Raw genomic sequence first — 11,318 nt, 5'->3', positions numbered from 1 at the left:
TCTCTCGTCTCTCCCAGTACAACTACAAGGGGAAAAGAGAGAGGTACATAATCGTCGTTTTTTAACTCGCCTTGCTTGTGTTCTCCAGGTTCTTTGTTAGCCCTGGTAGCTAAAACCACAGAGATTTTGCAGCTCTGGCAGCGCAATTTCCTTATTCACTATTCCCTCAGTGACCGCCATTTTAATGCGTATTGGCGGTTGTTAAGGGGTTACGATGGCATCAAACCGGGAACAGTGGCCAGACCCATATACCTGGTAGCCAGTGGAAGTGTCACCTTAGGAAAGAACAGCTGAATCTTTCAGAAATGTAGGGACTGAAGGCAGATATATACTGAGGTGTTACTCCCTGGCTGAGCTTTTAGTAATAAAACACAATAGGAGAAATGTATCCAAATTATTGGAAGGAAGAGTGAAGCAGTGACCCGTAGTGACCAGGATTTCAGCTCTGACGTAAATAAAAGTTATTAATAAATTACACCCTGTTCTCTTTAAGGGTAAAAGAAAAAATACATATACATAAGATATAAAATAAAACTATTACTATCACATGAAGTGAATTGTCCTGTTTATTGATGGTAAAAGTCCTCTTAGGTTACTCTTTGCCACTAGTGATTGTAGTATGAGCTCTACCGAGGGTAGAGGATGACAGGTTGCCCTTGTTTTCATGTTGTGTTTATCCGTCGGCACTCAGGAGAGGAAAAACCCCCTGTGGGGGAAACCTCTAGGGAACCATGGCCTACGGATAACTGCCCTTCCCTGGGGGCACGAGGCAACATGCCATCTATAAGTCCTGGTCCACGGTCATTTTACTGACTCCTGGTAGGATTTTCATGGTCTCCAGGTTCTTCTTGTATTCGGACACTGCAGAGAACCAGATTGCAGCAAAACCTCCAGCCTCCAATAGGGAGGAGCGGATATGGCTGCAAGTTACACTGCAGGTCACGACCCTCAGGACACTTCTAGTAATTGAGGCAACATGCCATCTAGAAGTTCTGGTCCACGGTCATTTTACTGACTCCTGGTAGGATTGTCATGGTCTCCAGCTTCTTCTTGTTTTCGGACACTGCAGAGTACCAGATTGCAGCAAAACCCCCAGCCTCCAATAGAGAGGAGTGGATATGGCTGCATATTACACTGCAAGTCACGTTTTTTCATTTCCACCATCTTATAGCCCTTCAGATCCTGTGGAAGGTGACCTACACAACAAGAGATACTAGGTTAGAAATAACTTTTATATCTTAATAGGACATATGAAATGGGATTATCCTCATGTGAAAACACCTCCAGGTTTGGCTCTATGGGCCATCAGCATAATGTAAGCAGCACTCTGTAAGAGTTTTCCTGACTACACTGTGCTGACTGATTCACAGGACACAAGAGGGGGTTTCATGCTCCCTATCCCAGTCCCATTTACAATGACTCACCTGTGATGGGGTTTTTTAGGTCTCCGATGTTTCAGCTTTCTATTTCTTCTTTACGACCTTCCATCCATCATCAGCAAATGTGAAACCACAAAAGAGTTTTTGATTTTTCTTGGCCATTCGTGGTTTAATGGCTTTGGAAAAATTGACATCTTTCATTGTATCTGATGTCATCACTGGTGGCTGTGGACAGAAGATACAAGAACTAGTGTTCATAAAAAGACACACAATAGAGATGTACTGCTGTCACCATATTCTCTGGGTCATATACTTACAGGTGGTAGGTGGAATGGTGGAGGTGCTTTGCCGCCTTCTATTTCTGTCCAGTTGATCTCCATAAAGAATGGATGTTCTCTTATGTTGTCCACAAATTTCTGCCGACTCTCTGGTGATTTATCCAAGAGCTGGAACATATAATGAAGAAGTTTATTCAGTCTCCAGTTGCTTTCAATTTTTATTGTTGTGTTTTTCATTATATTCAACCACTTTATTACTGAGATGTGGCATTATACTCACCCCCTCTATGACGGCTTTGACGTGGGGGTCCAGTTCTTTTGGGAAGGCGGGATCATCATTGATCAGTGCCTTCTTGATATTCTCATCAATTTCATCTTCAACGAAGGGATATCTGCCAGTAGCCATCTCATATATCACAACACCAGCAGAGAACCAGTCCACTGCTTTGTTGTACGGCTTCTCTAGAAGAATCTGTGAAGACATAAAGAAGACAATAAGAATATTGACCAGACAGCAGAAAACATGGAGATGTCCAGCCTTTTATTGAGAAGACTCAGGGACATGTAAATGATTCCTCACCTCAGGAGCCATGTATGCAAGCGTCCCGGCCCATCCTGAAGTTTTTGCATTGCCAAAGATGTTCATCACGGCAAGACCAAAATCAGCGATCTTCAAATGACCATTGTTGTCCAGTAAGATGTTGTCTGGTTTTATGTCTCTAGTAGAGGAAAGAGATGACAAAATACCAAATGTATTATATTAGCTGGGCTGAAGATCCCCATTGTGACCTGAGATAAGAAGTGTCTACACAAGGGCATTAGGATGAGAGTATAAGACTATTCATACCAGGTCTACATAGAAGATGTGCCACACTTACCTGTGTATGATGCCACTGGTGTGGAGAAACTGCAGCCCACAGATCAGCTCAGCTGCAAAAAATCTGATGCGGAAAAAAAGAAAACCATCAAAATCCAATATTTCATCCACTAAACTAAGAGACTGATAATGACATAAAGCCAAATATCTCTGACAACTCTTATCTTAATCTAATATACGATGTTCTATCTTACCTGGTGGCTGGAATGGGTAAAGGGGCATTAGTTGTCATGAAGCCTGTAAGGTCTCCTCCACTCAGATATTCCATGGCGTAGAAGACGTGTTCCTGTGATAAAACAGATGAGATAATAGGGGTTAATGGCATATTGTAGGTAGGGGACACTGGTTGCACTGATTGTAATCAATGTTCTTCTAGGTCACATTCTTGTAACAAATACTATGGCTGTGGCTAGAAGAACATTGCACACAAATTGGCACATAGACTGTATTCATTTAATACATTGATGACTCAGAACTGTTGAATTATGAGCCACTTACCTGGGACTGGAAGGTGGCAAAAGCCCGAGAAATGAATGGACTCTTCCTAGTCATCTCCAGAACCTGTCGCTCTATCAGGACATCATCTCTCGAGTCCTTGACTAGGAGCCTTTTCTTCACCATTTTCACTGCCACTTGTTTTTGGCAGGCCTGATGTGTGGCCAACATGACCTGGAAGAAACAGAGCTTTAGAACTGGAGGAAAGGTTCGTCCTGCCATGAGATGTGATGAGAAGATGTGAAGCAGTGATGCTCCTAGAGTCATATTACTACTCCACATCACACACATGAGGAAGACGTTACCACAATCCCTAATACTTACTTTACCGTATGATCCCTCTCCAAGGATTTTATGGAAGGTGAAGCTCTCCACTCCCGTCACAATGATGGGAGATTCATCTGGTGTTGTACCTGATGAAGAAGGGAGAAATAAGATGAGACAAAGCCAATATCTGAATGTGAATATAATATTTCATGCAACTTAATCTCCATTTTGCTACATTATCTGACTTCTTATATAAATCTCAACTTTCACTGTTTATGTGATTTGTCTTTATTCTTACTTTTTTACTATATATCATAACCTTTGCTCTAATTAAGCCTTCTGGAGCAAACAACCGCAGCACTACACAAGAAGATATGCCACTGCAGAACCAAAGTAGCAGACTATACAAAAAAATATATTATAGGCAAATTTCTTAGCATTACCAATAAATGAGATGCTTTTATAATTATGCAATTCATTATTAACAATGTGGTTTCATTAAATCTAACAATCTGTATTATGATTGGCTTATCGTCCATGTAAAATGATTGGCTTATATTCTATGTCCTGTTAAATTATTATTGGCTATTTTGTAAAACCTCCTCCTACTATAATAAAGAAGGGATAACAGGTTTGGCCCTCATAGAGAAACTTTAATGTACACACCGTGTGTCTGTGTATTTTGTTTTTCCATCCGGCCTCTCCCTAACACCAGAGGCACATGACTTACAGACAATAGGCTGTAGGGGGCTTCATAGAAATATAATTTCTGGAGCCCACCGTATTGCTGCAGTAACAAGATAATACTCTTATCTAATGCTAATGTGGCCAACTACAGAGTGGTAGAACAGTAATAGGGGGTACCATAGAGAAACAACACCAGAATCATAATGATTGGGGTCTTACAAAGGCGGAAAATCCTGTCATTAACTAAATTTGGGGATATTTGGTTTCTGTGTCTTGGATCTGTACTCACCTGAGAGCTGCTCATTGTCAGTATCGGGGGACACACTGGGTCTATCAACAGTTTTGTACCCCATCTCTTCTTCCATTTTTTTCTTTTTCCTGATACTTTCCTGTATCGGGCTTCCAGATCTTTTTGAAGCTTTGATAATGGTGCCATGTTTTTCCTTTTTTTTCTTTTTCATGACACTCTCCTGTATCGGGCTTCCAGATCTTTTTGAAGCTTTGATAATGGTGCCATGTTTTTCCTTTTTTTTCTTTTTCATGACACTCTCCTGTATCGGGCTTCCAGGTCTTTTTGAAGCTTTGATAATGGTGTCATGTTTTTCCTTTTTTTTCTTTTTCATGACACTCTCCTGTATTGGGCTTCCAGGTCTTTTTGAAGCTTTGATAATGGTGTCATGTTTTTCCTTTTTTTTCTTTTTCATGACACTCTCCTGTATCGGACTTCCAGGTCTTTTTGAAGCTTTGATAATGTTTTGGTTGGTGCCATCTTGTTCACCCTCTGATGCTTCTATTCTGCTCTTTTTTGACACCTTACCAAGTCTCTCTCCCTTTCTCTTCCTATTATTCAGCTCCGTAGATGTCATTTTGGGCTGAGGAAGGTCCTGTCCACCTCTAGGGCGCTCCAGGATGTAGTATGGAACTGCTCCTTTAACAGGCCTTCTGCTTTACCGTAATATATTTTATATCAAACCAAAATTTGCTAAGCGCAAGAAAAATTACCCTCACCCACTAAGTGATGAAGACAACTGGGGGATATTTAGATTGCAGAGACATTCCATTGATTCCGTGACATCACAAAGGCAATTGTGACATCATCATATTCTAATGATCACATGACATCACAGAGGGACCAAAGCCAAAGGTCAAGTGACATCACAGCGGAACCAAAGCCAAAGGTCAAGTGACATCACAGATGGGCCAGTGACATGGCTGATAGGCCTGAGTTTATGAACAGTTGTTTGGGTTTTTTTTACAGTTATTTGCCATAGAGACTTTATACTTCACACAGCTGAGGGTTTGCAACATTTGTATTCAGATTAGATATTCTTCTGTGAGCAAAACAGACTGGACTCTACACTGATGTAAAAAGTCTACATACTTCCGTTACAATGCCAGGTTTTTATCAAGTAAAACAATCGTACCAAGAAGACTCATTTAAAGGGAACCTGTCATCAGAAATTTCGCCCAAAAGCTAAAAGATTCCCCCTCTGCAGCTCCTGGGCTGCATTCTAGGAAGGTCCCTGTTATTATTGTGCCCCATGTGAGACCAAAATAAAGCCTTTATAAAGTTCTACCTTTTTGTATGCAGCTTCTGTAAATCTGACACGGGGGCGGGCTCTCTGCCGTCCGTTATTCTGCCTCCTGGTCCTGTATGCCGCCCCCATCGCTCCTTTCCATATCTGATGCACCGCCCACTGCTCCAGCCATCCCCGCGCATGCCCAGTGCCAGTCTCACAGGACTGAGCAGTGTGACCGCTGGTGACGTGTGCGCAGGCAAGTGATTATGGACGGGACTGTGACTGTTATCAGCAAGTACCCGGCCATAATCTCGTGAGCGCGCAAACCTCTCCAGCATTCACACTGAGCTCAGTGTAGATGCTAGACTGTATGGGCTGCTTCCAGGGATGACGTCCCTTTGTCATGTGATAGGGGCGTGTTCGAAATACTATCACATGACAAAGGGACGTCATCCCTGGAAGCAGCCCATACAGTCTAGCATCTACACTGAGCTCAGTGTGAATGCTGGAGAGGTTTGCGCGCTCACGAGATTATGGCCGGGTACTTGCTGATAACAGTCACAGTCCCGTCCATAATCACTTGCCTGCGCACACGTCACCAGCGGTCACACTGCTCAGTCCTGTGAGACTGGCACTGGGCATGCGCGGGGATGGCTGGAGCAGTGGGCGGTGCATCAGATATGGAAAGGAGCGATGGGGGCGGCATACAGGACCAGGAGGCAGAATAACGGACGGCAGAGAGCCCGCCCCCATGACACATTTTCAGAAGCTGCATACAAAAAGGTAGAACTTTATAAAGGCTTTATTTTGGTCTCACATGGGGCACAATAATAACAGGGACCTTCCTAGAATGCAGCACAGGAGCTGCAGAGGAGGAATCTTTTAGCTTTTGGGCGAAATTTCTGATGACAGGTTCCCTTTAAGAACAGTTATTACACTTTATTGTCATCAAGAATCTGAACAAATGAATTGAGTAACAGAGGAGAGAAATAAAAGCAAAAAACTAAATGAATGTGATTACTTACAGTTAGGGTCATATATACTTGGACACTGATACAATTGTTGTTTTCTTTTACCTGTTTACTCAAACATATTCAAGTCATAGTTATATAATGGACATGGACATAAAGTCCTGACTTTTAACTTTCATTTGGGGGTATCCCCATTCAAATTAAATGAAGGGTTTAGGAATTTCATCTCCTTTATATGTGCCCCCCCCCCCAGTTTTAAAGGGCATAAAAGTAATTAGACAATTGATTCCCAGGTTGTCATGGGCCGGTGTGGGCAATTCCTTTGTTATATCATTCTCAATTAAGCACATGAGAGGCCTGGAGTTCATTTCAGGTATGGTACTTGCAGTGGCGTAACTAGAGTTCAATGGGCTCCAGTGCAAAATTTGGATCTGCCCTGCCCCAACCCCGCCACCCTTGTGGTACAGGATAATTATTTTGACACTTGGCTCCTCCATATATTATAATAAACTCCCCATAGTCCTCTGTATATTATAATGCAACCCCATAGTCCTCTATATATTGTAATGTATCACCCATATTACTCCATATATTATAATGCAGTTCCCATAGTCCTCTATATATTATAATCTATTCCCCATAGTCCTTCATATATTATAATACACTCCCCATAGTCCTTCATATATTATAGTGTATTCCCATAGTCCTCCATATATTATAATGCAGCCCTTATAGACCTCCATGTATTATAATGCCCCCCATAGTCCTCTATATATTATAATACACTCCCCATAGTCCTGCATACAGTTTAATGCACCCCTATAGTCCTCTATATAGCATTATTTAGCCCCGATATAGTATCATGTAGTCCCCATATACAGGATAGGCCATAAGTATGGATACACCCTGATAAATTGGAAGTGGTTGCTGATATCACCTTACCGTTTGGGGCATATTAGTACATTAGAGGCTATCTCTGAGGCCAGGTGACGCCCATGGCGGCCATCTGCAAAGCCACCATTTTGAATTCAGCTTTCATTTTTTCAATAGGATGGGGGTCATGTGACACATCAAACACATAGAGTATTGCACAAGAAAAACAATGGTGTGCTCATTTTTAACGTAGCTTTAAGATTCATTATCGAGTTATTGACACATTTGTGACATGGAAGAGATACTAGGTTAGAAATAATTTTTATATCGTAATAGGACACATAAAATGGGATTATCCTCATGGGAAAACACCTCCAGGTTTAGCCCTATTGGCCATCAGCAGAATGTAAGCAGCACTCTGTAAGAGTTTTCCTTACTACACTATGCTGACTGATTCACAGAGCACAAGAGGGGGTTTCATGCTCCCTATCCCAGTTCCATTTACAATGACTCACCTGTGATGGGGTTTTTTAGGTCTCGGATTAGGTGTTTCAGCTTTCTTTTTCTGCTTTATGACCTTCCATCCAACATCAGCAAATGTGAATCCCCAGAAGAGTTTTTGAGTTTTTTTGGCCATTCGTGGTTTAATGGCTTTGGAGAAGGATAGGACATCTTTCATTGTATCTGATGTCATCACATAAGTGTCTACACAAGGGCTTTAGTATGAGGGTATAAGACTATTCATACCAGTCTTATAAATAGGGATTTATAGGGACTACACTATGTCTTTACTGCACTGTTAAGTATTTTTAGGTTTCCTGATGTAAATTGTGAATTTTTCCTAATTGTGTGGACCCCATTTACTTTTCCCCCTTTTTCACCAGTTTCCTTCTTACCATTAAATGGAGCCATTTTTATCTTGATAGTTGATGCACACATGTTTTGTATTGGTCTTTTTAAAAAATATATTACTAAAGTTATTTATATGAGTCTTTTTGCAAATCTGTGAGCTATACTTAGATAGAATTGCTCCACATCCATATTCAATGAATTTATGTTTGTTTTTTGATTTGTTTGATGGCAGGTTTTCTGTCGGGCCATATTAATCGTGATCAATGGGCATTAGAGGCCTGTGATGTTTTTCCAAACAGGGAGTGTATAAGAGAGCCGACTATTCTAACCAGGCCTGGACTGACCATAGGGCAATTCTGGCAAATGCCAGAATGGCCGGTCCCCGTAGTGGGCCGGTGCCTGTAGTGGGCCGCTGTATCTGCAGTCACCGTCACGCTCCTCAGCGGTGTGTGCATGTCGGTGACCGCAGCTTCCTCCTTCCTGTGCAAATGTATTTGCGTCTTTCAGACGTAAATACATTTGAACAGCGCGCCGGGACTGAGCCCCGCTTCAACGTGCAGCAACGTGATGAAAGCAGCACCTTGCTGACGTTATCATAGTGCTGCAGGCGTCACACAGGAGACATCAGGAAGTGGTAAGCGCTCCATGGAAGAGCCGAAGATGGCAGGTTTAATTAATGGGTATGAGTGGGGAGGGGCTAAGGACACATAACGGGTAACATATGTGAAGGAACACAGCTTTGTGACAGGCAGAGGGGGAGCCCCTTTTGCCCGCAGGCGCTGGCCCTGGGAACTCTAGCTGTGGCGGTAGCTGTATTTCCCTTCACGGTTGAGCGGTTGCCTTCAGTCGGGTCTTTGCTGCTGGGAAACCCTGGAGGTTCCCGTCGCTGACGGATTTGACCGGTTTAACGGCGACTCCAAGCCTGGTCGGGGTCCGTAGGCCCTGCCGAATGGTGCTAGCTTCTCTTCGCTCCCCGGTCCGGTACCGGAGGGCCACCGCCCGACCCCGGTTCTTACGGTTGTGCGTCAATTGACCTCGCCTGCATACGGTCACCACCGTCTGCCAACCTTGCTGTCGGTGCCGGGGCCACGTACCCGGACACGGTCAGACTGCTCCTTTACCACTTCACTCCTTCACTCTCTCCAAACTACGCCTACTCCTTTCCCGCCTCCAGGACTGTGAACTCCTCAGCGGGTGGGGCCAACCTCCTGGCCCCACCCCACCTGGTGTGGACATCAGCCCCTGGAGGGAGGCAACAAGGATTTATGTGACTGATGTGCCTAACCGGGGTGTGGGGTGTGTTGTTGCAGTACCTGTGATGTCCTGGCTTGTCCAGGGCGCCACATTATACATGGAGGCTTGGAGAGGCTGACTGCTATATTATACATGGAGGCCTAGAGAGGCTGGCTGCTATAGTATAAATGGAGGCCTGGGGAGGCTGGCTGCATTGTTATACCTGGAGGCCTGGAGAGGCTGGCTGCTACATTATTCATGGAGGCCTGGAGAGGCTGTCTGCATTATTATACATGGAGGGCTGGAGAGGCTGGCTGCTATTTTATACATGGACGTCTGGGAAGGCTGGCTGTATTATTATACATGGAGGACTGGGGAGGCTGCATGCATTATTATACATGGAGGACTGGGGAGGCTGGCTGTATTATTATACATGGAAGACTGAGGAGGCTGCATGCATTATTATACATGGAGGCCTGGAGAGGCTGGCTGTATTATTATACATGGAGGACTGGGGAGGCTACATGCATTATTATACATGGAGGACTGGGGAGGCTGCATGCATTATTATACATGGAGGACTGGGGAGGCTGGCTGTATTATTATACATGGAGGACTGGGGAGGCTGCATGCATTATTTTACATGGAGGCCTGGTGAGACTGGCTGCATTATTATACATGGAGGACTGGGGAGGCTAGCTGCATTATTATATATGGAGGTATGGGGGGGCTGCATAATACAAAATGAAGGACTCCTTATACATGGAATATAGGGGTGCATTATGCATGGAGGAGTATGGGGCTACATAATACAATATGAAGGTATTATGGGGCTGCATTATAATACATATGGGACTATGGGGGCTACATTATAATATATGGAGGACTATGGAGCCTACCTTATACATGGACTATGGAGGTGCATTATAAAACATTGGGGACTATGTGGTGCAGTATAATATATGGAGTACTATGGGGTGAATTATAATATGAAGAACTATGAGAAATTCATTATAATAATTGGAGGGCTACTTTATACATGGAAGACTATAGGGCTGCATTATAATATATGGAGGACTATGGGGTGAATTATAATGCATGGAGAACTATGGGGTGAATTATAATATATGGCGAACTATGAGAAATTCATGATAATAATTGAAGGGCTACTTTATACATGGAGGATTATGGGGTTGCATTATAATATATGGAGGAATATGTGGTGGAGTAATATATCTTGAGTACTATGGGGTGAATTATAATACATGGAGAACTATGGGAAATGCATTATAATACATGGAGGACTATGGAAGGGTATTCTAATATATGAAGGGTTATGTGGGACCCTTTATACTATTTGGAAGGCTATGTGGGGGGCATTATTGTGTTTGGAGAACTATATATAAGGGGGGGACAAAGATACAATCAGGGGATGGGAACGTTTTGTGCTGAGGGAAAAATGCTCTTTCCCTCAGCACCCAGCTTTCCCATGCTCTGCTATACATCTGCTCTCAGCACCCAGCTTTCCCATGCTCTGCTATACATCTTCTCTCAGCACCCAGCTTTCCCATGCTCTGATATGGGAAAGCTGGGTGCTGAGGGAAAGATGTATAGCAGAGCATGGGGAAGCTGGGTGTCGAGGACAAGATGGATATCAGAACATACAGTAAGAAAGCTGGGTGCTGATAGAGGGATTTCAGATCACGAGAAATCTGGGTGCTGTGGGTAAGAGCCAAGTGTCAGCATCATTATCCTGAGTGTCAGTGTCATTATCCCCTAACCCAAGTGTCGGTGTATGTGGAGGGGGGCCCAGGTCTGAACTTTGCACCGGGGCCCATCAAACTCTAGTTACGCCACTGGTTCTGATCTTCTATTATCAGAAACCA

At 43.5% G+C, this 11,318-nt stretch overlaps 1 protein-coding gene across 1 annotated transcript; it reads right to left on the bottom strand.

Annotated features, from left to right (window-relative positions):
* Positions 1-565: 565 nt before the first annotated feature.
* Positions 566-4,995, bottom strand: LOC142285194 (protein kinase C delta type-like). Its single transcript, XM_075333253.1, has 10 exons — positions 4,273-4,995; positions 3,354-3,442; positions 3,033-3,203; positions 2,729-2,820; positions 2,536-2,598; positions 2,238-2,376; positions 1,938-2,129; positions 1,697-1,825; positions 1,425-1,604; positions 566-1,196 (listed from the first exon to the last, which is right to left on the bottom strand). Exons 1-9 carry the CDS (start codon positions 4,847-4,849, stop codon positions 1,464-1,466), a joined length of 1,593 nt encoding a protein of 530 aa, XP_075189368.1. The 5' UTR covers positions 4,850-4,995; the 3' UTR covers positions 566-1,196; positions 1,425-1,463.
* Positions 4,996-11,318: the final 6,323 nt, after the last annotated feature.

Source organism: Anomaloglossus baeobatrachus, chromosome 2 (genome assembly GCF_048569485.1).
Source record: "Anomaloglossus baeobatrachus isolate aAnoBae1 chromosome 2, aAnoBae1.hap1, whole genome shotgun sequence".
In the NCBI taxonomy this organism is placed as follows: domain Eukaryota; kingdom Metazoa; phylum Chordata; class Amphibia; order Anura; family Aromobatidae; genus Anomaloglossus; species Anomaloglossus baeobatrachus.
Note: the sequence above shows the minus strand (reverse complement) of the source record. Positions and strands in the feature narration are given on the sequence as shown.

What these genes read in the sequence shown, in the direction of transcription:
- LOC142285194 (XM_075333253.1), bottom strand. Translation starts at nt 4,849, where the DNA reads ATGACATCTACGGAGCTGAATAATAGGAAGAGAAAGGGAGAGAGACTT. An exon ending in TGACAATGAGCAGCTCTCAG is followed by an intron (nt 3,443 to 4,272) that starts GTGAGTACAGAT and finishes CTTCTTCATCAG; the next exon opens with GTACAACACCAGATGAATCT. An exon ending in ACCAGTGGCATCATACACAG is followed by an intron (nt 2,377 to 2,535) that starts GTAAGTGTGGCA and finishes TTCCTCTACTAG; the next exon opens with AGACATAAAACCAGACAACA.